The sequence below is a fragment of the Gracilinanus agilis genome, chromosome X (genome assembly GCF_016433145.1).
Source record: "Gracilinanus agilis isolate LMUSP501 chromosome X, AgileGrace, whole genome shotgun sequence".
NCBI classification, from domain to species: Eukaryota; Metazoa; Chordata; class Mammalia; order Didelphimorphia; family Didelphidae; genus Gracilinanus; species Gracilinanus agilis.
This window is the reverse complement of record NC_058136.1, coordinates 50,548,426-50,576,342: the sequence shown is the minus strand read 5'-3', so window position 1 is coordinate 50,576,342 and position 27,917 is coordinate 50,548,426. Positions and strand designations below refer to the sequence as shown.

Sequence of the window (27,917 nt, the reverse complement as noted above, 5' to 3'; positions counted from 1 at the left end):
AAACCATCAACAAGCATCATATGCAATGGGGATAAAATAGAAGCCTTCCCAATAAGATCAGGCATGAAACAAGGATGCCCATTATCACCTCTATTATTTAACATTGTACTAGAAACACTAGCAGTAGCAATTAGAAAAGAAAAAGAAATTGAAGGTATTAAAATAGGCAATGAGGAGACTAAGCTATCACTCTTTGTAGATGATATGATGGCCTACTTAAAAAATCCTAGAGAATCAACTAAAAAGCTAGTAGAAATAATCAACAACTTTAGCAAAGTTGCAGGATACAAAATAAATGCACATAAATCATCAGGATTTCTATATATTTCCAACACATCACAGCAGTAAGAGGTAGAAAGAGAAACACCATTTAAAATCACCCTAGACAATATAAAATACTTAGGAATCTATCTGACAAAACAAACACAGGAATTATACGGACACAACTACAAAACACTTTCCAAACAATTAAAACTAGATCTAAACAATTGGAAAAACATAGATTGCTCATGGGTAGGATGAGCTAACATAATAAAAATGACCATTCTACCCAAATTAATTTACCTATTTAGTGCCATACCTTTCAAACGACCAAGAAAGTTCTTGACAGAATTAGAAAAAACTATAACAAAGTTCATTTGGAAGAACAAAAGACCAAGAATATCAAGGGAAATAATGAAAAAAAAAACGTGACAGAAGGTAGCCTAGCAGTACCAGATATTAAACTATACTATAAAGCAGCGGTCATCAAAACAATATGGTACTGGCTAAGAGACAGAGAGGAGGATCAATGGAATAGACTTGGGGTAAGTGACGTCAGCAAGACAGTCTATGATAAACCCAAAGAGCCCAACTTTTGGGACAAAAATCCACTATTTGACAAAAACTGCTGGGAAAATTGAAGAACTCAATTTAAAGAACTGAATCTGAAAGAAGAAAAGGATTCAGGAATAAAGACCAAAAGAGAATGACTCAAGGAGAGAGACATATAAGAAAGGTAAATAAAACAAATTGGAGAAACAACTAAGAGGATAGTAAGAAAAGAAAAAGGAAACATTATGATTCTAAAGTTCTAGAGAGAAGGGAAAGGAAGCTGGGAGAGATTATCAAGTTGAGTTGTTGATAAATGTCTTCAGGAGACTGTTAGAAAGTGAAGTATAAAAATCCACAAATAGTTCTAAAAGGAGGAGGTAATTGATGAGAAGTTAATTGGGGAAGTAAACAGCTGGTTGAGATGTTTTCTGAAAAAGGAATTTGGATTGCTGAATCATAGGTTAAATATTTTAATATCCTGGCCTGGCCAAGGATAAAGTATATTTAACAATGGCTAGAAAGAATTTATCTACCTATTGTCTTTCAAATCCCATCAAAAAGACTATTCAACCAAAAAAGAGGGGGAAAGAAAAAAAGGAGGAGGTGTCTACTATGTGCCAGATACTGTGCTAAGAACTTTACAAATATCTCATTTGATCTTCACAACCACCACTTGGGAGATAGGTGTTATTATTATCCCCAGTTTATAGATGAGGAAACTGGAGCAGACAGAGGTTAAATGACTTGTCCAGGATCACAAAGCTGACATCTCTGAGGCCCTATTTTAGCACAGGTCTTTCTAACTTTAAGTCCAAAGCCCTATCCATTGTTCCATCTAGTTACTAAGCTGATAAAAAGAAAGCTGCTTATCAAGAGTCAAACTAGATACCAGAAGAAAAAAAAGAATTACGATAAAGTGGGGATTCTTTTATCTTTTTTGCATCATGAACCCCTTTTGTAATCATGCTGAGTCTACTAAGAATAATATTTTCAAATGCACAATATTTATAGCTAAAGGTTATTGGGAAAGAGGGAACACAGGATCATAGCATCTTCCCAGGCCATCTTCTTCACTATGCTACCTCTAACTACAATCATCTTCCTCTATCCCCTTCACCAAACACAAACATAAACTAGGTTCCCTACCTCTAATGGGTCAACTACCACTTTACATTGCCCACAACCAGGCCTCTTTGTAGCCATTTCAGCATCATGCTTCTGCACACACTGAAATGACAACAAGATGGGTCATCATGAATAGTCTTAAAGAAAGTGGTTCCAGCACTTGAACCAGATTGCACTGGACTAAAGCATGATTCAGGACCACTCTTTCTAAGGAGACTGTGGGAGAGGAAGGGACACAGAAAGTCTAAGAGCTTCCAGGAGTAGCAGGAGCAAGTAAAGAGTTTTTTTCCAATATAGGAAAAACTTGAACATGTTTATAGATTAAGAGAAAGAGTCTAGACATAAAGTCCTGAAGATGCATGAGACTGATAAGAATTCAGGCCATAGAGAAGCTAGGAGTGAGTGAAATAGGGACTTCAGATGGAGAGAGGCCTTAACACTGGCAGGGAGAAGTTCAAAATCTAGTAAGGTTAGAAGGAGGGAAGAAAGAAAAGGTAAGGACACTTAGAAGATTAAAAGAACAGAAGGAAACTGAGACTGAGTTACCCTACAAGGTTGTTTTGAGGAAGATATGGATCAGGGGTTCATCTTACCCAGTATCACAAAACTAACAAACATGAATTCAAATTCAGGTCTTCAAGTAATGACAATAAAATTAGGCATCGAAAACAAAGAGAAGCTGCAATTTTGGGATGGAGGGAGAAGGGAGGAGTGGAAGGAGGCCATGCCAGCAGCACCACTGTAGTAGAAAAGGAAAAAAATTAAGATGAAGGCTTCCACAATGACTTCTTTGATGGAAGTAACATTTTCTAGACTGTTTAAATTCAATCCAGTCCTAAAAGCACCTATAATGTGCATGGTACTGCATCAGATATCAGTGACACAAAGAAAAAAGGAGCTTACATACTAGTGGATTCCTTTCTGGTACACTAGTTTGTGACACAAAATCTCTTCCTGCTATAGACAGGAGAGTTTGTGCCAAAGATGCACCAAAAAAGAAGGGATACTGTAGAGGAAAATGAATGGCCTTGTTGCTATGGACAATCTCAAGGAAAGCTATGTCCTTAATCCCTTGGATAGGAACAAAGGAAGTGACTAGAGACTAAGGTAGGCCTTGCTAGGTCTGTTTTGAGAAACAAGAGGGAAATTGGTCCCAAAGAATGAAGACCATAAAGTTGCCTTAATTTTGTTGTTATAGAGTAGAAATTAAATTGCTATGGTAGTTCTCATAATAAGGCTGATGAAATAATCACATCTTCTCTTGAACAGCCACCACTTAGAACTTCATTTCTATATGGACTACATATTTGGTCAATAATCAATTATGACCGAAGGATGTTCAGAAAAAGTCAGACAAGCAGGATAGTTTTTGAACTATCATGTTAAATTTGTTATATTCTATTTTTATTGTTTTGTTTTGTTTTGTTTTTTAAACCCTTGTACTTCGGTGTATTGTCTCATAGGTGGAAGAGTGGTAAGGGTGGGCAATGGGGGTCAAGTGACTTGCCCAGGGTCACACAGCTGGGAAGTGGCTGAGGCCGGGTTTGAACCTAGGACCTCCCGTCTCTAGGCCTGACTCTCACTCCACTGAGCTACCCAGCTGCCCCTATATTCTATTTTTAAAGCAATATATCTAGCAGATTTCTGATTACATACATATCATTTTTCTATTCACTATACTGTATATGGAAAAGATCATGTTTGCAGATACTCAAATTCATAATAAAGAAAATTCAATCAAATAATAATCAAATGTAAAGAAGTATCTCATTCTGAATTATAGTAAAATACATCTTGCAAAACAAGGTCCCATACACAAGAAAGGGCAGCTAGGTGGTACAATGTATAGAGAGATGGGCCTGAAGTCAAGAAGACCTGAGTTCAAATCCAGCCTCAGTCACTTCCTAGCTATGAAAGGCTGGACCAGTCACTTAACTCTGTTTGCCTCAATTTCCTCATCTCTGGAATGAGATGGAAAAGGAAATGACAAGTCAAGAAAACTCCAAATGAGGTCATAAAGGGTTGTACACAATCACCACCATCAAAACAACATATGCAGCAAAATATTTACAGCAGCATTTTTGGAATAGAAAAGAAATGGAAACAAAATAGATGCTCACTAATTGAGGAATGACTAAACAAATTGTGGTATATAATTGTAATAGAAGCAACATTACTACTCTATAAGAAACAATGAATATGATATACACAAAGAAGTAAATCAAACCAGGAAAACAATATACATAATGACCATAATATGAATAGAAAGAAGAGCAAGATCAGAAGTGAATACTACAAAATTATAATTAATGAGCTTAAATTGAAAGATTTAAGAATATACTTTCTTTCTTCCCTTTGCAAAGGTAGAGGACTCTGAGCAAAGAATCCTACATGGAATGCCAGACTTGGCTTATGTGTTGTTCAGTTTTGCTTTGTGATTTTGTTTTCTCTTTTTGTTATTCTTTATTCTAAGGAGTTGCCTCAATGAGCAAAAGCGGTAGAATATATTTGGAAGTGTGTAGGTAATGTAAAAACTAAACATATAAATAAAGATTTTTAAATATAACTATATAACTTGCAATAACTTCCAGGGCAAAGCTTGGCAAAGAAATAAATATACTCCAAAGCAATTACTTTCCATGTGTGTGCTACTTTCTTTTAACTATGACTGATTAACTTCAATGCTGACATAGAATAATTCTTAAATGTTCAATCAGTGTTGCCAGGTGAAAGCATACATAATTCAGCCAAAAATCAATTATTGCAATAAGGGTCCCAGGAGTACAACTTTAAATGTTTGACTTTGACTTTGACTCTATTAATAGTTTGCACCATTAGTCTGTAATTGTAGCACTGACTCAAAAATCTTTGATCTAAACTTCATCTTCTTCTCCAAATGACTATATAACATCCACCCAGTTTGTTCAGATTTGTGTATTGATTCTTATATTTGGCCCACTTTAGGCTGAGTAGATTTTTCACAGTGCCTCCCAAGAGCAAACTGCATAAAGCATGAGACTGATTCAAACTTCTAAATCATTATCTACAACCTTCTAAGGTAAGTTGATCTTCAATTTGATACTTGCTGGTTCACCATCTTACTATTCATAACACTTAACAGCAAGGTATCACCTATTTCCTTCTGAACTAAGTTCTACTTCTTGGTCATATTTTCCCATTTAGCAATACTGCCTGAAAACTGTTTGACTCAATGGTTTGTAAATAAGAGCATGATAAAAGTTTCAAGCATTTATACTTAAGATTAATACTTATAGTCAAAATCCTCCAAGGATCTGTCACTTTCTGATACAAAAGGCAGAGAGAAATTAAGAGATTTGCCCAGGGAGCAGCAAGGTGGCTCAATGGTTAGAGATCCAGGTCTGGAGGCAGGAGGTCCTAGGTTCAAATGTGGCCTCAGACACTTCTGAGCTGAATGACCCTGGGACAAATCACTTAACCCCCCCCCCCCAGTCCTTATAGCTCTTTTGTTGTGAAAACAACATACAGTATTGAATTTAAGACAGAAGTTAAGGATTAAAAAAAATAGATCATGTCAGACTAACATAGTTTCCACTTTTGACAGGATTATTAAATGAGGAGATAAGAGAAAAGGCTACAGATGCAGTTTACTCAGATGTTAGATGAATTGTTGATAATCACTAACATCTACATAGTATCTACATAGTGATGTAAAGTTTCTAAAACACTTTACACATATTATTTCATTTGGTTCTCAAAACAACCCTGAAACTCAGTCTCAATAGTATCTCAAACTATTCTTCAATAGAAAAAGGAAACATGTGGATTAAACAATGGGTGTTTAATCTTTGGGTGGCTACTCAAAGAGTACTTGCTAATTGCTCAACTACAAATGTGACAAGTCATTTTTTCTTTTTTTTTTTAAACCCTTACCTTCCCTATTGGAGTCAATACTGTGTATTGGCTCCAAGGCAGAAGAGTGGTAAGGGCTAGGCAATGGGGGTCAAGTGACTTGCCCAGGGTCACACAGCTGGGAAGTGTCTGAGGCCAGATTTGAACCTAGCACCTCCTGTCTCTAGGCCTGGCTTTCAATCCACTGAGCTACCCAGCTGCCCCAGCAAGTCATTTCAATAAAGTGCCCACCCCTACTCCTGAAGGAAGAAGAGTTGGGCTATTTAATTTTTATCAATGACTTGAAAAAAATATTGATAACATGTTTATCAAATTTGCAGCTGACACAATGCTGGATGAAATAACTAATACAATGGAAGACCAAGTGAGGGCCCCAAAAGATCTTGACATGCAAAAGTGCTGAGTAAAACCTAATAAGATGAAATTTGAAAGCAATAAATGTAGAATCTTTCACCTGAGTACCAAAAAATCAACCTCACAAGTCAAGCTGATGGAAGAATGGTGAAACAGGAGTGGTTCTGAACAAGATTTGGTGGACTTAAGAGTAAGATCAATGAGTCAATAGCATGATGTGGCAGTCAAAAATTTTTTCTCTGCTTTATCTCTGCCTGGATTAGACATGAAGCTTGTCTGTGTTTCAAAGAAGGATCCCTTCTTTCATCATTTTTGCAAACAATTAATGTAATACTATAATGAATTGATCTTTGATTATGACAAAAATCACTTGGAAATCTAGTCTTGGGTTTTTTTTTTCCTTTGAGAACTCTATGACTTGTTCACTTTCTTTTTTTGAGACTAGGCTAAGTTTTTTAGTTCTTATTCTGCTACTCTTAAAAATTTGGTATATTTGTAAATAGTTATCTACTTCGTTTATCAGTTTTGCTGCCTTTTATCAGGGCAAAAGTCTCAGATCATTTTGTTTCCTCTTCACTTGTTATGACTTTTGTCATTTCTTATATTGACAATGTTGTATTCTTTTAACTCAAATTACCTAAACATTTACCTTTTTTAAATACTTGCCCTTTTCCTTTTCCAAAAAAAAACAGCTCTTATTTTCACCAATTTGATAGCATATTTGTTTTCATTTTTATCCTTTGATTTTGTCACCAACCTGGTAGAGACACTCATTACTTTATTCCAGAGCTATTGCAATTCCCTGCTAATCTGTCTCCCTACTATGAAGTCTCTTCCCACTCCAGGCTATCCTCCACTCAATTGTCAAAGAGATCACTCTAAATCAACAAAGGGAAACCTATGGCACGGGAGCAAAAGAGAGCACACAGAGAGCTTTCTGTGGGCACCTGCCCCTCCACCCCCCCACCCCATTACTAGAATGGCAGAGGGACTTGGGTGGAGCTGCTCCCCTCCCCCTCTCCACCAGGCCTAATAACTATTTTTTCACATCATCTGCCCCTCTGCCCAGCAGCCCAATGGGAGCACACAGCAGGTAAGGTGGGTAGCTCACAGGCCAGCAGAGCTAGAGGGAAGCAGAATACTTGGACCATTCCATTCCCCCTCTCTACTGGCAGAGGACATCACTCACTTTACCAGCCCTTCTGCCCAGCAGTCCTATGGGAGCTCTTTCTCCTTTCCCTGTCTGGGGTAAGAGGGGGTGAGGGGGTAGAGAATATGCAAGAAATTGGTAGGGGGAGGGTCACAGCACTCGGTCCTGGAGGGGGGGCAGGCATGGCACTCAATCTGTAGGGGGGGGCTGGCATTCCATCTCTAAAAGGTTTGCCATCATTGTCCTAAATAAAAAAACAGATCGTGTCATCTTCCTACCCAATAAAATCCAGTGGCTTCCTATCACCTCCAGGATTGAAAAGAAAATTCTGTTTGGCATTCGAAGCTCTCTATAAGCCTACCCTATGTCCACCCCTACACAAACAGGTTTTCAGTCTTCTTACTCCTTAAAGCTCCCCCACATTCCCACCACATACTGTTAGACCTGGTTGCCTTGCTAATCATCAAATAAGGCTCTCTTCCAGAATCTGGGCATTTTCATTGGCTGCCTTCCATGCATGGATGGAATGCTCTCCTTCCTCATCTCTACCTGCTGGTTTCCTTGACTTCCTTAAATTTCCAGCTAAAATCTACCTTCTATAGGAAGACATTCCTGATATCTCTCTATTCTAGTGCCCTCTCTCTACTGATTATTTTCAATTGTTCCTACATATTAGCACATTTATATATAGTTATTGACATGTTATGGTTCCTCAATTCCCTCCCCCATTAGATTATGAGCTCCTGGAGAGTAGACACTGTCTTTTGCATCCTTTTGTAACCCCAGGATTTGATACAGTGCCTAGCACAGAGAAGGTGCCTAATAAATATTTACTAACTATTCCCTTTGATTTTCAAGATCTCTTGGGTTTAGTAGTTTGTTTGTTTTTATTTGAGGTTTTACTGGTTTTGTTTTAATTTGCATGCCCAATGTTTAGGGAGAGATTTCCCTCTTTTTCCTTGATGGAAATGTTTAGTGAAAAAACATGTCCCCTAAAGATAGCATTGGCTACTCACAAAAGTTTAGGGATGCTGTCTCATTCTTACTATTTCCTTTTAGGAAAGTATTTATTGATTCTATGATTTATTCTTTGACCTACCAATTCCTTATAGGATCAAATTACTTACTTTCCACTTAAAATGTAATCCTTTCTTCAAAAGATCTTTTTTATTATATTTTTATTGCACTGTGGCCAGTAAAGGAAAACTTAAATAATTCTGCATAGTCCTTTCAAGTATCATTTAATAATAACTAGTAAAAATCAATTCACATCCTTAACCTCATTTTTTATCTTATGGATTGTTTCTTAGATTTTTTTTGGCCAGAAAGGGATACACACAAGTTTCTGTTAACGTTTTACTGTCTATTTCTCTCTGTAATTCATTTAACTTTTCCTTCAAGTAGTTAGATACAATGCCAATCAGTAAATGTATATTAAATATTGACATTAAATCCTAATCTATAGGTGCCTTTAAGCATCATGTTGTTTCTCTACTTATTTCTTTCAAATCTATTTTTACTGTCACCTTGACTGAGATCATGACTCTTTTTCTGAATTTGCGTGAGATATTAAAAATTCTACTCCAGTTCCTCATTTTAACTCTGTAGAGATCTTTGCTTCAGGTACATTTCTTCTAAAGAACACACTGCTAGAGTCTGCTTTTTAATTCATTCTGCTACCCCTCTTCATCAATCCTCTCCCTCTATGTGATCCTCCCCTTTTCTGACTACTGATCTTCATTTACTAGAATCTTTCCCTAATGTCACAATTCTAGTGCCCTCCCTCTATTAATCACTTCCTATTTATTCTGTACTAGTTTGCTTTGTAAGTATTTGTTTACATATTGTCTCCCCATTAGACTGTAAACTCCTTGAGGGCAGGTTCTGTCCTTCGCCTCTTTTTGAACCCCCAGCGCTTTGCACAGTCTCTGACAGGAGGTGCTTAAAAAGGTTTATTGCTTTATTGATGACTGAATAACAAAGTTCATGGTGAGTTGACTTCATGGGGGTCAGCCTCCCAAGTCACAATGATACCTATGAGGCTGAATTCACCCCCTAATGCAAGGTTACCTAGTTTTCTTGTTTTATATTTTCAGCACTCCTATGGCAGAAGCAGTATGGTACAAAAAAGTGTGGGGGGAAGGCTAGATTTGGAATAAAGAGAAGGGTTCAAATACTGCCTCAAATGCCTATTATGTGACTCTAAGCAAGTCATTTAGCCTTCTACTGCTTCCATGTCTTCATGTGTAATATGGGAACAAAGCACCTCGAGGTTTTTTTTATCATAAATTTTTCTATTTTTACAAATTATATGTTAATATAATTTTAAAATATTTATTCCCTGTTATTTTGCAACCCATGTTTGTTACCTCTCTCACTTCTCCCCCCTTCCCAAGAAGGCAGGTAATATATGATGGACATTGTACATATGTCATCATATAATACGTATTTCCATGTTCATCATGTTGTGAAAGAAGATACATATTGCTTAACCTAGAGAAAAGTTCATGGAAGAAATGAGGAATTTTATGCTTCAGTTTGCATTCAGACTCCACTAGTTCCTTCTCTGGCAGTGAATATCATTTTTGTTCTGAGTCTCTTGGAGTTCCTGGATCCTTGTCTTGCTGAATATAGTTAAACCATTCACAGTTGATCATCACACATAATTGTTGTTACTGTGTACGATGTCATACTGGTTCTGCTCACTTCACTTTGTGGCATTTCATATAGGTCTTTCTAGGGGGGTTTTGTGATAATCTTGTTATTTCTTATGGCATAATAGTATTCCATTATAATCATATACTACAACTTGTTCAACCATTACTCAAATGATAGACATCCCTTCAGTTTCCAGTTCTTTGCTGCCACATATTGTTGTATATGTAGATTCTTTTCCTCTATATTTAATCTCTTTGGGATACAAACCTAGTAGTGGAATTGTTGGGCCAAATGGTATGCATATTTTATGGCCCTTTAGGCATGGTTCCAGATTGCTCTCCAGAATGCTGAATCAGTTCACAGCTCCACCAACGGTTTAGTAGTGTCCCAATTTTTCCACATCCCCTTCAACTTTTATCATTTTCCCTTTCATCATATTAGCCAGTCTGATTGGTGTAAAGTAGCATAGATTTGTTTTAATTTGTGTTTCTCTAATCAATACTGAGCTGGAGCATTTTTTCACATGACCAAAGATAGTTTTAATTTCTTTGTCTGAAAACTGCTCCTCTAAGTTATTCTCTAATTTTTCCATAATATCCTGGGCATTTAAGACTACTTTTATAACAGCTGTAATAGAATATTTAAAAATATAAAAATAGGCTATATTAAAAGAAATATTTCTTTGGGGGCAGCTGGGTGGCTCAGTGGATTGAGAGCCAGGTCCAGAGATGGGAAGTCCTAGGTTCAAATCTGACCTCAGACACATTCTAATTGGGTGACCCTGGACAAGTCACTTATCCCCCATTGCCTAGTCCTTACTGCTCTTCTGCCTTGGAACCAATACACAATGTTGATTATAAAATGGAAAGTAAGGGTTTAAAAACAAACAAAAAATATTTTTAAAAAAAGAAATTAAAAAAAGAAATATTTCTATTAACCTACGCTACTCTAAAAGAAATGTTCCTTATATAAATCATTATTTGGTAAATCAAATAATTTTTTAAAGTCCTAGCATTGCCTACTAAAGAATACCTATAGTGTAATATTTTATGAAGTCATTTCTTTCAAATTTCTGTAAGTTTTACTAGTTCATATTTTCTAAAAGCAAGGGACACCAATTTCTAGAGGTTTATGATATTTGAAAATGAAACTCCTATACCAAGTATTCTTAACCTGAGATCTATGATTATTTTCTATAAATATATGTGTGAACATGCATATGTGCATACATAGACATACATATGCTTTGTGTATATGTGTATATGTATATATGTGTATATATGCATAAATATATGAATATACATAAAACTATTTAAATATAGCTGGTTTCCTTGGTAATCCTGTATATCATATGCATTTAAAAACATTATTCCAAGAAAGGGTCTATAGGTTTCAATAGAATGCTAATAGGGTCAATGTAAAAAAAAAGTTTATACACAAAAAAAAAAGACTATACACAAAGTTTCCAGCTTATAAATGGACTGTGGTCCTCATTAGTTTGCATTTCTGTTAGGTATTTTTAATTCTGAATGCATTTCCCACATCTTGAGATGTAAGATGGCATCTGGAATTATTAAATCAAGCTGTAAATGCCACATTTAGATGATACACTGACAAATTAGTACACATCAGAGGAGAGTGACCAGAATGGTGAAGGACAGTCATCATGCACTACCAGGAATACATGAAGCAACTAGGTTAGTGAGCTGTCCAAAAATGGAATGGACAATCACAGTAGGAAGTGTTTCACTGGTCAGCTTCAAACAGAAGTTTGGTGACTACTTATTAGGGATGTTAGACAAGATTCATAATCTGAAGAGAGGCTAGAAAAGCTAACCTGTGAGATCCTCTCCTGCTCTGTTACACATGGTGGTTAGCTTCCTCAAAGGCTATTTAAGCTCATAAAAAACACTTTCCATAAGAAAACAATAACCTAATTTTAGAACATTAATCTCTCCCTTTCTCTAATTTCCTACAGGTCTTCAGATGAATCTCGCACTGTACTGATATTGCCTTATCTTTTTTCCTGTGTCATTTCCTTTCTCTCTGTAAGTTCATCGAGGATGGGGAGCTTGTCATTCATTTTTATATTTCCCATAATACCTGGCACAGTACCTCATACAATGAATATATGTTGATTTAGTTGTTTCTTAGGGAAAACGCCTTCCATGAAATTCAATGCAAAGGGAACTTAGGACAACTCAGAGAATACTTCTATGCTGTTATAGTTTTCCCTCAAGACAGAAATGTAGGAATGTCAGGAATACAGACATTCACATACATATCTGTCAAAACTATGACAACTCCCAAAAGATAACCACTGAGAAAGCAACATGGCAAGTCAGGAAAGACTCGTCTTGGCAACAGCTCTGGGCATCTCCAGTCAAAGTCTTTAGGGAGAAGGAAATGAAGCCCTCAATTCTCTAGGTCCAAGGGACACAGGCTAGCCATTCAGTCCAGCATTCACATGCAGTGTTCACAAGTCTAATTTTTATAACCTGTCAAAAGGCCCATACATTCTGATTAAAGTTTCATTAAAATTCAAGGACTCTCATCAAGTGAGGAATGGTTGAATACTATAGGGCCATGTTGGCGAACCTATGGCACACATGCAGAGGAGATGATACTCAGAGCCTTCTCTGTGGGCATGTTAGCTGTTGCCCTAGCACAGAGTTCGCCAGAGTTCATTATTAGAAAGCCAGAGGATTGTGGGGGCCAGGCTGCTCTCCTCCCTCTCTCCAAAGGTGCTTGAAAGGTTCACTATCACTGCTATAGGGTTATAAGAAAATGATAAGCAGGATGCTTTCAGAAAAACCTGGAAACACTTACATGAACTGATGCAAAGTGAAGTGAAAAGAACCAGAGAACATCGTACACATTAACAGTAATACTTCATGATGATCCACTGTGAATGACTTAGCAATTCTCAACAATACAAAGATCCAAGACTATTCCTAAAGACTTATAACAAAAAATGCTATCCACTTCCAGAGAATTGATGGAGTCTGACTACAGATGGAAGCATATATTTTTTACTTCTTTTTCATGGGTTTTTTTTTAATCTGTGCTTTCTTTCATAACATAACTAATATGGAAATATATTTTGCATGACTGTACATGTATTATCTTTATCAAATTGCTGGCCTTCTCAGTGAGGGAGGAGGGTAGAGATGAAGGGACAAAATTTGGAGCTCATCATTTTAAAAAAGAATGTTAAAAACTGCTTTTATATGTAATTTTAAAAAATAAATGTTTTAAGAAAAAAAATTCAAGAGCTCATAGTTATTCTACACATGTAATTCTATCACACTGATTGTATGTATCCAAATCTCTATTACAGTGACAAACACCTTTGGGAAGCATACATCTCTCTGTCCTTTACATTGCCTGAAGTTTATCAGCAGAGCCACAATGACTAGGGTTATTTCTATGAACCTTTTGAGAAATACTGAATGATTTTGCTGTATGAATGAGAGGTACCTCACTGTAGGAGAGAGCCTTCAAGTTAGGGTTTTGTTCTCCTAATTCAAATACTTTTTTCATAATCTCCCCCAAATATAAGCATAGGTCCTTGTAGCTGCTACAAGTAAATTGTGAAATGTAAAAGATATACTCCATCATAGGATATTGCTCACAAAAGCCCACTTTTTCATGACTGATACTCTCAGTGAGGCTACAAATCATGTATACATAATCCTCCAATGTTTTGTACAGATAGGACAATAAGCACAAATAGTAATAGTCTCTTGGTTGCCTTTTTCAGTATCAATAAGGCCCATTTTTTCCATGCCTTTAGTATCTTCCACTCTTCCAGACAACCTGTAAATCCATCCAAAGTACTTACACTTAAGTCACTTCCAACACAGATCATCTCCATTTACGCTTACTGCAATCTAACTGCTTTTCCCATTTTGGCAAGTAAGACAAGTATTTGCTAAGTGACTTTTAGGGTTCTTCTTGGTCTCCTTGCTATTATAAATGATTAACACTGGTTAAGCTTCTGTTAAAAATTATTATAAACTGTGTCAATGTCATTTCTTTGGTCTGTTACCTAGTTTTTATCATCAGTTACTTGTTTCATTTAGGGCTGGATCCTTTCAAGTGTGTACCATCTTTTTTCACATTAATCTTTCATATGGCTTTTTACTAATGCTAATCTTTGCTCTGAAAAGCCAGTGGTCAGACTGTACAGCTAATTTAAGCATGACTTCCACATAGTTTCTTTGAAAATATGATCAAGTCCATTTTTGTGATGTTATCCAGTACTCATCACATCCATCTCCTACTAATTCCTTTCCTTCTTGAACCACACATTCTGCTCTATTCTCACCATCATTACACTAGTACCTACTTTCCAGTAAAACCAGAGAATGTTGAGTTAATATTTCCTGTTGCCTTTAAACATATGATAATACCAACTCTTTTCTTACCTTCTCTAAGTGACTTTTTTTCATCCCTCCATTTAACTACAACTTCCTTCCTTTTGGTTTCCTTCACTGCAAGTCTATCAGCAACTTGAGTGGAATTTCCACTTGGTGTTCCATTGGTATCCTCAACATCTCAGGAGAAAATGAGACAAGCCTAAAGCACACTGAGCGGACTTCCCATGGTGAATGTATATAAAGTGGAAAAAAGGCACACAATTTTGTATTGATGGGTTGCTCTCCGCATCGTTAAAAGAGATATACAGATCAACAAGATCACAAATCCATTTGCACATCTGAGATCTTGTACAGCAAGAGATGATTAGCTCCATTACTGGTATCATAGAGTAAGTGAAGGTTTGTCATTCTAAATGACATTAGAATCATTTTATAATTCAATAAAGAAGTTGGAAAATTTCCCAGTCGTATTACCTTCATAGGAATAACAACCATCTTTTTATATAGTTTCATATCACTTGCCCACAAAAAAGCATTCACCCTCAGTAAAATACAAGTAAAGGTAATTGACCTATACATAGCTCAAGACACCAAGAATGAAAAAATTCTTCCACTTAGGCCCAACTTGCATTTGTGTATACCTCAAGGATACAGCTGAAAAAATACTACCTATGGCAAAGAGCCATGACAAAATGATGCCATAAGAAGAAGTAACAGAGCTAAACCCAAAGAACAACTGCATGGTGGTGGTGATGATGATGATGATGATGATGATGATGATGATGATGATAATGACAACAGCTAGTATTTATATTGTGCTTTCAAACTTGAAAGTTTTTTTACATATATTGTCTTATTTGATCCTCCTGACAACTCAGTGAGCCAGATACTATTATTACTCCCATTTTAAATATGAAGAAACTGAGGGAGGTTAAGTGATTTGCCCAGGGCCTCACAGCTACAAAGTGTCTGAAACATGTTTCAAACTCATGTCTTCCAAACTCCAAAGCTAGCACTTGACCTAGTAACCCAATTAGCTATCTAAATAACTATACATAAAATATGAAAATAACTACTGGCAATTAAAATGGCAACAAGGCAGCAAACATTGATTAAGTGTTTCCAATGCGCCAAGAAGAATGCTAAAGTGCTGAGAATTAAAATGTGAGTAAAAAGCTTAGAGACAAATCTTATCCTCAGGGAACTTAACAATCTAATAAGGAAAGAAAACAGAGAACAATAAAAGGCAGGTAAATGAAGGAAAGGTACTCGGTGCCAGAGCATGGTGCTAAGCTCCAGAAACTCAAAAGGACAGTCAAGAGGGGAATGGAGGTTCACCAGCCCAGACCTCTCCACAAAGTGAAGACCTCAGGAAGATGTCAACTATGGGAACATGGGGCTGGCATAGCAGAGAGGACACTCCAGGGTGAACAGGTCAGAAGGGCGGATGGACATTCCAGAGTGAGAATGGAGATAAAGCATGAAGTATGCAAACTTTGAAACAGCATCAGTGACTGGATTGCAGGGATTGTACATTGAGTTTCTCAGGGAACTGAGAACTTTAACTCCTGTAATGGGCTTCTGCCTTTCAAGCCTAGGAAGATTCCATCTTAATTAAATCATAATAATTATGAAACTCATTCATCTCCTACAAGGCTTAATTAGTGGAAGTATAGCTACTATGCATACAGGATTTTCCTGGTCAGTCCTGATTTCAGGCAGGAAAAAAGTACCCTTAATACTGATTTGCAAAAAGGATAGTTCTTTAAGATTATGTATCCCAACTTTTATTTAGTAACTGTCAATAGTGAGCCTAGGTTTAGGAATTAGCACAAGTTACCACATACTTGGAATACCCTAGGTCCAAGACTGCCTGCCCCTGGAATCAAGATGCTTTAGTTTCTTGACCTACTAGTCCCAATTACCTTTTGAAAATCTGTTTCACAGCTCTGCTTACTTGCTCTTCTACTAACCACTTACTAAGTGACTTTGTGAAGTGGCCAATTTATATCAGCACTTTGGGACTCAACCACCTCATCTATAAAATGAAGGGAATGGACTAAATGGTCTCTAAGATTCTTTCCATCTCTAAATCTCTGATCCTATGAAATGAGGATATGAATGATGAAGGGAAGTGCAATGTTTTATTCAGAAGAGGGGAGATATGGTCAGGTTCTTTTCAACATAGAACAAAAGGATACCAAAGACAGGAAGAAAGACTTAAAAGAGAGTAAAAAGGATATCTAACTATCCAGCTGCTAAGCAGGCTGCTTTTAGAAAGGGATAATGTCCAGAAAGATGAACGTGATTTGGTTTACTGTATTCTCCCCTAGTCAAAGCACATTTACTGTATCATGTTCAGTTCTGGGCAACACATTTTAGAAAATTTTGTATTTATATCCATAAGAAGACAAAAAGAATAAGGATAGAGCTGGAGAGGACATGAATATTGGTTGAAGGAATTAACTGATATAAACAAAGCAGATATGGGGAAGGGGAAAAAGGAAGTTCTTTCTTTTCCCCCCACAAGATAGCAATCTTCAAATACTTGAAAAACCATCTCATGAAGAGAAGACTTATACAGCTTAGCCCCACATGGCAAAACTTGGAACAACAGATGCAAAATTTTTGCCCTGAGAAGCAGTGGGGCCCTTCTACTTGGAAGTCTTCAGGTAGAGGCAAATGTACAAAGCAGCAACACCACTGAGGACTCTGGATCAGGTAGAGATTGGTCTAAATGGCTTCTGGAATCCCTTGGAACACAGATTCTGTGTTTAGGAAAGTAGAATAGACTGAAAGGAATGATGTTCAAGGAAAAAGCAGAAGCGCCGACTTTCTAGTTTAGAGGACTGGAGTCTCCAACTTCACTGAAGACACACAGCACTAAACTATGTGTTAGAAGAAAGAAGCAAGAGAAAAAACCAACAAATTGATGAACAACCAGAAGGAATGCTATAAAGAATAGAATAGGGCCTTGACTGGAGAATGCACTGGTATAGGAAACTCCTTTAGGAGTTACCTAAATGGCGTTCTTTAGAATACTGCGCCTGAAAGCAGGAAGAACTGTGTTACCAACTGTATGACCTTAGGTAAGTCACTTAACCTTTCTCAGATCCCATAGAAAAGGAATAAAGACAACTCTAAACTAACATAGATTACAGCTGTAAAAAGCACTTAGCATGATGCCTTAGACACATTAAATGTTTACACACTTCCTTTTAAGAGGAAAGTCCTTCTATCAAGAAAAGTTAGCACCTCGAGGCTCTACCACTTGAACAGTCTCTGAGAGTGGCCTAGAGCACTGAGTCATTAAATGACTTGCCTTAGGGTCATAAGGCCATTATGTCTTAGAGAAAGGATTTGAACTCAGGTCTTTCTATCCACTACATCAAGATGGCTCTCTGTGAATTAACAGGAAACATAAAAGTAAATTTGGACTAAACAAATCAACTGGCCTCCCTTTTCAGCCTATTTGCATAATTGTACCTACATTAATATAGGGTGCTTAAGATAAGATGTTAATTATCTTCTATTACTGAATGTCCATTATGCCCTCCCTAGAATTTTAGGCATAATATAAAAACCATATTCCAATCAATGGCAAAGTCCTGTCAATTCTATGTCCACGACATCACTCCATTTATACTATAATCAATCTAGTTCAGCCTAGTTCAACTCCTCAACACATAAGCTAGACGACTGCAATAAGTCCTAGTGTGATTCCTCTATTTCCAGTCTCTCTCCTCCCCAATCACAAAGCTCCCAAAATAATTTTCCTAAAGCACAAATCTTATCAGGTCACTTCCCTACTCAAAAATTTTCAGTAGTGCCCTAGAGCCTGGGGAATACAAATTCATCAGTGTGGGATTTAAAGGCTTCCCTAATCTGGCTCCATTCCATTTCTAACCTCATTTCATATTCTCTCCCCACCCCATACATAATCTATACTCTACTAATTTCACATCACTAGCAAGTATGCTGCCCCTAGCCTCCATGCTTCTTCATGGGTCAACTCCCATGCATGAAATGGAATGTCTTTAAAGCTCAGCTGAGTCAGGTACCACCTCCTTTATCTAAGCTTCTTTTATTCCCTACCCTTCACTATAAGCAAGTGGTCCTTACCTCATTCAGTGGTCCCAGAACTCTTAATCAAATTCTTTCTTTTGCTCGCTTACTCCCTAGCTTGGATTATACTTTATCCATTTTCACACAGCATCTGTACCCTTACCATAGTGGTAGTAGCAGTAGAAGCTGTACTTTAAGGTTGCAAAGTATTTTCCATAGGTCAGTGATGGCAAACCGTTTAAAGTTTGTCCAAACTGCAAACTGTGTAGAGAAGGGGAAAGGAGCAGCCCTGCCCCCTCTGTCTTTCTAGTAACAAACTCTGGATAACTCTGTGATAGGGTGAAGCAGGCATGCCCACAGAGAGGGCTCTGAGTGCCCCCTCTGGTACACATGCTATAGGTTTGTCAACATGGCCATAGGTCATCTCATTTGATCCTTACAGGAGACTATAAGCTCTTTACACATAGGAAGCACTTAATGGAGGACCTATATTCTCCATGGCCAACTCCTAGATATCAAGTCTACTTTTCTTCTCTAGATTTTTTGTGTGTTTGTTCAGGGTAGGGTGTGTGTGTGTGTGTGTGTGTGTGTGTGTGTGTGTGTGTGTGTGTGAAAGAATTAGGATTCAAATAACATTTAGTACCAACATACTACTTGGTATGTGAACCTATAATGTGGTGCTAGATTCCTTTAGCTAATACTAATTTATCCCTTCCCTTCTGCCTGCTAACTAAAAACAGATGGTACAGTTAAACTTTTATGGCAGCCAATTCTTCTGCAAAACAGATCCAGAAAGTAACAGGAGAAGGTAGGTGGTTCTTGGCATTTCCTTTCCTCAAGAAATCAAGAAAAACTTTTAAGAAATGGGAGATATTAATTTGACTTTCTAGCTAAGCATCTATATTTCATATAAGTTGACAAATTTTCCCCCTTTGGAAGTGGAAAAGAAAAGGAAAAGAGGAAAGAGAAGGAGAGTAACAAACAATAAGATAAGGAAACTGGCTGTTTGCTTCAAGATATAACATGTTATATCTTTTCCTAGCAAGAAACAGGAAGAAAAAAATGAAAACTGAAGGCATCATATATTATATGATACGTATTAAGTAAACTAGGCTAATTCCTAACCAGAAAATGTTTTATAAAGGTGTTTTTTAACCAAAGCCAAAGTCATGTGTAACAGGGAGTTGGCCAATGATGGCCCAGTCCTTGGAGCATGTGAAATACTCTCTGCTTGCTACCATTTCAGGTGGAGGCTTGGTAAGTCTGCTTCAGGATATGCATGATGAAGGGGTCAGAGCATTTTCCTTCCACAACTCAGAGGGAACTCAGACACCCTATGACTTTTTCTTGTCAGCTTACTGCAGGGTGATGAAATCTTTTTAACTGGCTGCTGAGCAGGAAATGAGAGTATATACTAAAGGCATTAAGAGGCTAAGCATCCCTGTCTTCCCTAACAACTTTTGAGTGAGAAGAAAGAAGAAATGCTATAAATCTCAAGGTAAAGGAAGGGTCAGCAGTGACTCAAATGGCAGTGGCCTGACCAAGTCTTACACCATGTTTCTCATCTAGCCATGTAAGCTATAAAAATGGTGCTGCCTGTTTCTGCCTCTCTTGTGCATAAGCTTCCCTGATCATAAGGGGAATGAGTACCAGAGAGAGAAGAAAACAGGTTACAACTTCATCAGTTTCCAAAGGTAGAAGAGCTACCAGATACCCAGCAAGTAGAGTCTACAGCAAAGCCTGCTGGTAGCCACAGCAACCAAACCCAGTGAAAAAATCCTAGCCTGACCCAGTACAACAACTGATCAGCACACCTGTTGAAATACCCATTCCTGCAAGCAAGAGATCAACTCATCTACTGGCTATACCATACCTAGAAGTGAACCCAGTGCTAGGATGTTGGCAGTGACTTCTCTGAATCCATTTTCCCCAGTGCCCTTGGTAGTAGAAGGCTTGAAGGCTACCATTTTCAGTAGATTTTATAATTTGGTCCTTGCTATATCTTCTTAGTAAATATTCCTTTGTAAAACCTAATTGATATAAAATGGTTCATTGATTTGGAGGAGAGATTAGTTGACAGTTGATTACTGTGGTGAAAGGGAAGTATAGGATGAGGCCTTTTGAGAGATACTATTAAAAACACCCATGCCCTTCCCCTCAGAATGACCCCTAGAAACTTGAGGGGAGAAAGAATAGCCCTTCTCTATGAATTCAACGGGCCAGGGCATGGATGTTAAGAGAACGAGCCTGTATGCTACTCAAAAATTCCTATTTAATTCAATACAGCATTATTAAACATCTAGGTACAAGGTAGTATACTAGGTCCCTAGGGTTCATAGGGGGTGGGGGTGGGGGAGGGCAAGGGGAAAGTGAAACAATCCCTAACCTCCAGGAGGTTACATCACACTCTCCTTAGTCCAGTGCTACAGTTAATGATGCATAACTTCCTCAGTTAGAATCTGACTTTTGACTACAAAGTTAAGCTGAAATGCGCCCTCAAATTTTATATATAGGCCTATGTAGAGCCCAGCATAATTCTGACTCAAACTTACAGTTAGAAATTTAAAGTTACTCCAATTTGTTCTGTTCAATCCGAGTTCTATCACCTGATCCTAAAATAATCAGTCAATAGTCAAAGCAGAGAGTCCTGAAGATTCCCAGAATCATAGCCGATAATTGGCAGGGATCCTGGACATCATCCAGTCCAACTTCATTATTTTGTGGACCCACAGAGGTTGAGTGCCTTGCCCAAGATTCAGTCCCTGGAGGTGCAGGAAGACACAACAAACTTAATTCATTTGACCACAACTCAGTCCTCACAGCAGTAAGGCAATCTATTCCTCCCGAAATGCTTCTCAATCCCATTTCCTCCAGCAACTGGTCCAATCCTTCTCTGCTAATCCTCCCAGTGCTGACTCATCTCCATGAGACTTCCTTAGGCCAGCTACCTTCCCCTACTTAAAATCTCAACTTTTCAGGTCCCTTTATGGTCTTCCCCCATTAGAATATAAGCTCCTTGAAGGCAGCCACTCTATTTTCTTCTGCTTGCATTTGTATTTTCAGTGTTTAGCACAGTGCCTGGCACCCAATAAGCACTTAATCACTGTTTGTTGACTAACTCCCATACCTGTCCTCAGCTACACTCACTTGGTTAAAAAATTCACCTTTGACTTTATTGAAAAAAAAATGAGGCCAATGATTTACCTTTTCTACCCTTCTCTTCATCCCCAAACCCCTTGATATCATTTCCAACTCTCTACTCCTTTCCTTTAGTCCTTGAAAATGGAGTTCTTCTTTTTTTCCCAGGCATTATCCATCCCCCATTATACTTTCTCAAATATCAATGTTCTCTAGAGCTACTGGTTCCCCCTTTTCTACATTTAAATATGCCAATTGCTCCTGTCCTTCAAAGACCTTCACCTAACACATTCTCATTCCCTTGAGCTTTCATCTTATGGCTCTCCTCCCATTCTCAGTGATCTAGAAAAAGCTGTGGATACTCCCTCCTGGCCTCTACTCCCTTCCTTCTCAGTCTTTTGTAATCTTGCTTCCAATCTCATCACTAAACTGAAATTGCTCATTTAAAAGTTATGAAACATCTCTTAACTGCCAGATCTGATGGCCTTTTTTCAGTTTTACTCATTCTTGACTTTCACTTAATATGTATGACTACCTTCTCTTCCACTGAAAGGAAAGTGAACTGGAAAGGAATAAACATATATTAATTACCTACCATGTGCCAGGCACTGTGCTAAGTGCTTTACAAATACTATCTCACTTGATCCTCATGACATCCTTAGGAGGTAAGGGCTATGATTATCTCCATTTTAGTTGGGGAAATTGAGACAGACAGTGGTTGAGTGACTTGTCCTAAGTCACAAAGGTAGTAAGGGTCTCAGGTCAAATTTGAACTCAAACCCTCCTAGATATTCAGAAACTGAAGGAGAGAAGCATGATGGAAAATACGTGGGATAAGATCAGAGGCAAAAATGGAATCAATCTTGTCACTGAAGCATGCTAACAATGACCTAGAAAAAAAGAGAAAATAAATAAAGGGTTCAGAAATTCATAAAAAGCCCAACACAAAAAGCATAGTAGTGATGGGGAACTTTGATCATCTAGACAGCAGCTAGAGTATTCTCTAGCTTTTTGTCAAAGGCAGAACAACTAATAATTTGTCAATATGCCTTAAGTATAATTTCATCCCTCAAAAAGTGATGAAACCAATGAGGGGAATTAATAGTCTAGAATTTAGTGGTTCCCAAACTTTTTTGGCCTACCGCCCCCTTTCCAGAAAAAATATTACTTAGCCCCCTGGAAATTAATTTTTTTTTAAATTCTAATAGCAATTAATAAGAAAGATAAATGTACCTGTGGCCATCACCACTCCCCTGGATTGCGGCAGCACCCACCAGGGGGCAGTAGCGCCAACTTTGGGAATCACTGCTCTAGATCAAAGTCTCACCAATGATGAGCTGATTGCCAAGGGAATGAAAGAATTAGAACTTGAAGGGTCAGAAGGAAAGGTAGTAACTCTATCAGGGAATTTCTAGAGAAGAATGAAGATGGGCCTAGTTTTTCATGCACTTCAGACTTTAGGAGAACAGATGTGAAAGGGTTTTGAGAAAGGAAAGGTGGTATACCCAATGACAGAAAATTCTACAAAGAAAAAATAGGAAGTATCTAAAAATGAAATTCTGCAAATTCCATAAGAAATAATTCTGATAAGGAAAAAAGGAAGGAGTTGTCAAATGAAACCAACATGAGTACACAGAGAACTAACAAACAAATTTAGGTTTGAACAGTACATACAGAAGATGAAAACAATACAAAAGTAAGGCATGTCCTATTAGAGTAGTTTCACAAAAGAGAAAACTCAGAATAAGCTGATGCTGGCAAGGAAAGCTAAGAATAAAAAAAAAGCCAGTATACTATTCTGTGTTCACATAACTGATTTATAGTTTCCCTCTTTATATTCAAGTCATTCACCCATTCTGAATTTATCTTGGTGTAGGGTGTGAGATGTTCATCTACACCCAATCTCTCCCATATTGTTTTCCAAATTTCCCAGCAGTTTTTGTCAAATAGTGGATTCATGTCCCAAAAGTTGGGCTCTTACTCATGTCACTTACCCCAAGTCTATTCCACTGATCCTCCCTTCTGTCTCTCAGCCAGTACCATATTGTTTTGATGACTGCTGCTTTATAGTATAGTTTAATATCTGGTACTGCTAGGCCCCCTTCGTTCACATTTTTTTTCATTATTTCCCTTGATATTCTTGATCTTTTGTTATTCCAAATGAACTTTTATAGTTTTTCCTAATTCAGTAAAAAAGTTTTTTGGTGGTTTGATAGGTATGGCGCTAAATAGGTAAATTAATTTGGGTAGAATGGTCATTTTTATTATATTAGCTCGTCCTACCCATGAGCAATCAGAATAGTATACTTGTCAGATCTCTGGGAAAGGAAAGATTTTAAAACCAAGCAAGAGTTAGAGAAAATTACAAAATGTAAAATAAACAGTTTTGATTATATTAAACTAAAAAGCTTTTGTATAAACAAAAACAATGCAGCCAAAATCAGAAGGGAAACAACAAATTGGGAAAAAATCTTCATAACGAAAAACTCTGACAGGGGTCTAATTACTCAAATATACAAGGAGTTAAAGCAATTGTATAAAAAATCAAGCCATTCCCGAATTGAAAAATGGGCAAGAGGCATGAATAGGCAATTTTCCAATAAAGAAATCAAAAGTATCAATAAGCACATGAAAAAGTGTTCTAAATCTCTAATAATTAGAGAAATGCAAATCAAAACAACTCTGAGGTATCACCTCACACCTAGCAGATTGGCTAAAATGAAAGAAGGGGAGAGTGATGAATGTTGGAGGGGATGTGGCAAAATTGGGACATTAATGCATTGCTGGTGGAGTTGTGAACTGATCCAACCATTCTGGATGGCAATTTGGAACTATGCTCAAAGGGCTATAAAAGAATGCCTGCCCTTTGATCCAGCCATACCATTGTTGGGTTTGTACCCCCAAAGAGATCATAGATAAACAGACTTGTATGAAAATATTTATAGCCGTGCTTTTTGTGGTGGCAAAAAACTGGAAAAGGAGGGTATGCCCTTCAATTGGGGAATGACTGAACAAATTGTGGTATATGCTGGTGATGGAATACTATTGTGCTCAAAGGAATAACAAATTGGAGTAACTCCATGTGAACTGGAAAGACCTCCAGGAATTGATGCACAGTGAAAGGAGCAGAGTCAGAAGAATATTGTACACAGAGACCAATACACTGTGGCAAAATAGAAAGTAATGAACTTCTGTACTAACAGCAATGCAATGACCCAGGACAATTCTGAGGGACTTATGGAAAAGAGCTCTACCCACATTCAGAGGAAGAACTGCAGAAGAGGAAACACAGAAGAAAAGCAGCTGCTTGAAAAAATGGGTTGAGGCAGACATGATTGGGGATGTAGACTGGAAAATACACACCAATGCAACTATCAACAATTTGGAAATAGGTCTTGATCAATGACACATGTTAAAACCAGTGGAAATGCTCATCGGTCAGGGGTGGGGGGAGGTTGGGGGGTGAAGGGGAAAGTAGGAGCATGAATCATGTAACCATGTTAACTTCTCTAAAAAATGAATATTAATAAATGTTAAAAAAAAAAAAGGCCAGGCGGTCATCCTGGGGAAAGAAAAAATGATCAAAAGAAAGAAAGAGTCAGTAATTATTTTTCTTCTCAACTAATCTTGTCTCTGTGTGAGTAGTGAGAAGGGTCAAATATGACAGACAGAGACGTTGTTAATAGGAAGCTGATAACCAAGGTAATTAAGGAGATTATAAGAAAACACCAGGAACCATTAGAGAACACCAGGAAAAGTGGGTTCTTTTTCTCTTTAGCTTTGTCTATCTATGGAACCGTGGGAGAGAGTAAGAAAAAAAGGGGGAGCAGGAAGGATGGTGGGTACCTTCTCTAAGCAAAGACTATGCTTCCCAGAACCATATCCTAACTCAGCAGAGGGGGATCTCTGGTCTCCAAAGGAGCAGGGGCAGGAGGGAGACCTAAATCCAGATAAGCTAAACAATGTAAGGATATGGAAAAAAGCCAGTACAAATACAAAAATGACAAATTTATAGAAACCTGAAAATATGTGCATGAAATGATATCAAATGAGGAAAGTAAAACCAAGAAAGTCATTTATATAATATACTCACGCAAAAAAAAACAACTTTGAAAAACTTCAGAACTCTGAAGTCAACACCCAATCATGACCAAAATAGTGGTCTCTAAACTTTTTTGATAATGCATTCCATCAATAAAAACTATAAGCACAAACCCAATACAGGCACATTTTTTCTTTGTACACACACGCACACACACACACACACACACACACACACACACAAAAAAAAAACTGTATTATTAATTAGAAAGCAACTAGATGCCACAGTGGACAGAATGCTGAATCTGGAGTCAGGAAAACTTGAGTTCAAATCCAGCCTCAGACTCTTACTAGCTGTTTGATCCTGTGCAAATCACTTAACTTCTGTATACCTCAGTTTCCTCAACTTTAAAACAAGAAAACACCTACTTCCAAGAGCTGTTATGATGATCAAATGAGCTATTAATCATATAGTCAGAGCTACACTTTAAAACAATACCTTGGCAACTGTTCCAAAGATGGATTGGAGCAAGGACAAACTTGATGCAGGGAAACCAATTAAGAGGCTATCACAAGGACAAGTAGGTTGCTCAGTGGATAGAGAGCCCGGTCTGGAACTGGTAGGATCTGGGCTGAACTCTGGCCTCAGACAATTCCTAGGTGTGTGACCCTAGGCAAGTCCCTCCATCGCCTAGCCCTTAATTATCTTCTGCCCTGGAACCAATATACAGTATTAGTTCTAAAAAAGAAGGTAAGGGTTTTAAAAAAGAGGCTATTGTAAAGCTACACACGATGCAATAAGACCCTGAACTAATTTGGTCCCTGTCTGAATAATGAGAAGGATATATAGATATAGAAATGGTAGGCTCTGACAACTGCTAAGTAGTGAGAAAGAAGAAGGAGATGAGTAGAGCATGGAGCTTGCAAACCTGAGAGACTGAAAGGATCATAGCACCTTCATCAAAAATAGCAAAGTCCCAAAAAGGGGTGAGGTTTGGAAGGAAAGATAATATAGCAAAACATAGATCACAACCCATACACACCTGATCATCCTAAACAACTCATTCTGTTCCATAGGAAAATGAAAAGGTGAGGAAATGGGGTCATTCCTCACTGGATCACCAACCTGGAGTACAGAGCCTACCTTCTGAGAAAAGGCCTGACAAAGCCAGAAGGTGGCCTTGCCCAGGTAATAGGCTAGATTAAACCAATTTTGAGGGACCAACACCAAACTCAGAAGGGGAAAGACTGGGAGCATGAACAGCGGTTGGAGCTGGAAGATGAAAGGAGTAGTGAGGAATAGTTATGTGTAACTACAATTTGCCATTATGAGAGGGTGGTATGCTACCTGTATTCCCTCCCTTTGATTGATCACACACCTTGGATTCAGGCCACAGCCTCCTACTGCAGAGAATATACTTCAGAAGAGTAATAATGAAGGATGCTTCTTGTATTACACTTGAGAGACAATTGATGGGACAGCACAGTAGCACAGTGGATAGAGTGCCAAGTCTGGAACTGGGAGGACCTAGGTTAAAATTTGGCCACAGACACTCCACAGACCCTGAGCAAGTCACTTCACTTCTTTTGGCCTTCCTTTCCTTAACTATAAAATGAGGATAATAACAGCACCTACCTCCCACAGTTATTGTGGGGATCAAATGAGATTATAAAGTGTTTTGCAAACCCAAAGGACTCTAAAAATGCTAGCCATCATCATTGGCTGTTAACAATCTGCCCCTTTTTATATACTGAAATGTTGATGTTTAAGTTCACAATTAAAAAAGAATTATTTCTTAAAAAGGTTCAGACCCTATGACACAGGGATTCAGGGCCATTACTGCCATGCTAACTGCTTCCTTTGTGAATCAATATTTTTGAGATTAAGGTTCCTCAGAAGACAGCTCTTCCAAGAGAAAGAGAGAGAAGGAGGGGAGAAAGAAAATAGCAAGTTCTTTTTTTTCCAGTGTTTTCCTGTTTTTATTTTTAATTTTTTATCAATTAATTAATTTATAATATTTTTCCATGGTTACATGATTCATGTTCTTTCCCTCCTCTCTTCCCTCCCTCCCCTGGAGACGACAAGCAATTCCACTGGGTTATACATGTATCATTGGAGAACAGCAAGTTCTGTAATCACACCAATAAATTAACTGAACAAAGGAGGTAACAAGGATTCTGCTTCTGGAAACCCCATCTTGCTTTTGTAGGGGCAATATTGACTTCATGCAGGCTAAACTAGTTTTTTTCTCTTAAATGGTATTGAAATCTTCTTGATACTTCATTGGTTCAGAGTCCTA

General features: G+C 37.8%; 1 protein-coding gene across 1 annotated transcript in view; it reads right to left on the bottom strand.

The window, feature by feature from the left end:
- Positions 1–27,917, bottom strand: part of DIAPH2 (diaphanous related formin 2) — a 923,935-nt gene that overhangs the window by 844,548 nt on the left and 51,470 nt on the right. Inside the window, exon 2 of the mRNA XM_044682826.1 lies at positions 1,960–2,040. Within this exon, the coding sequence (XP_044538761.1) occupies positions 1,960–2,040 (81 nt within the window). The remainder of the gene's footprint in view (positions 1–1,959; positions 2,041–27,917) is intronic.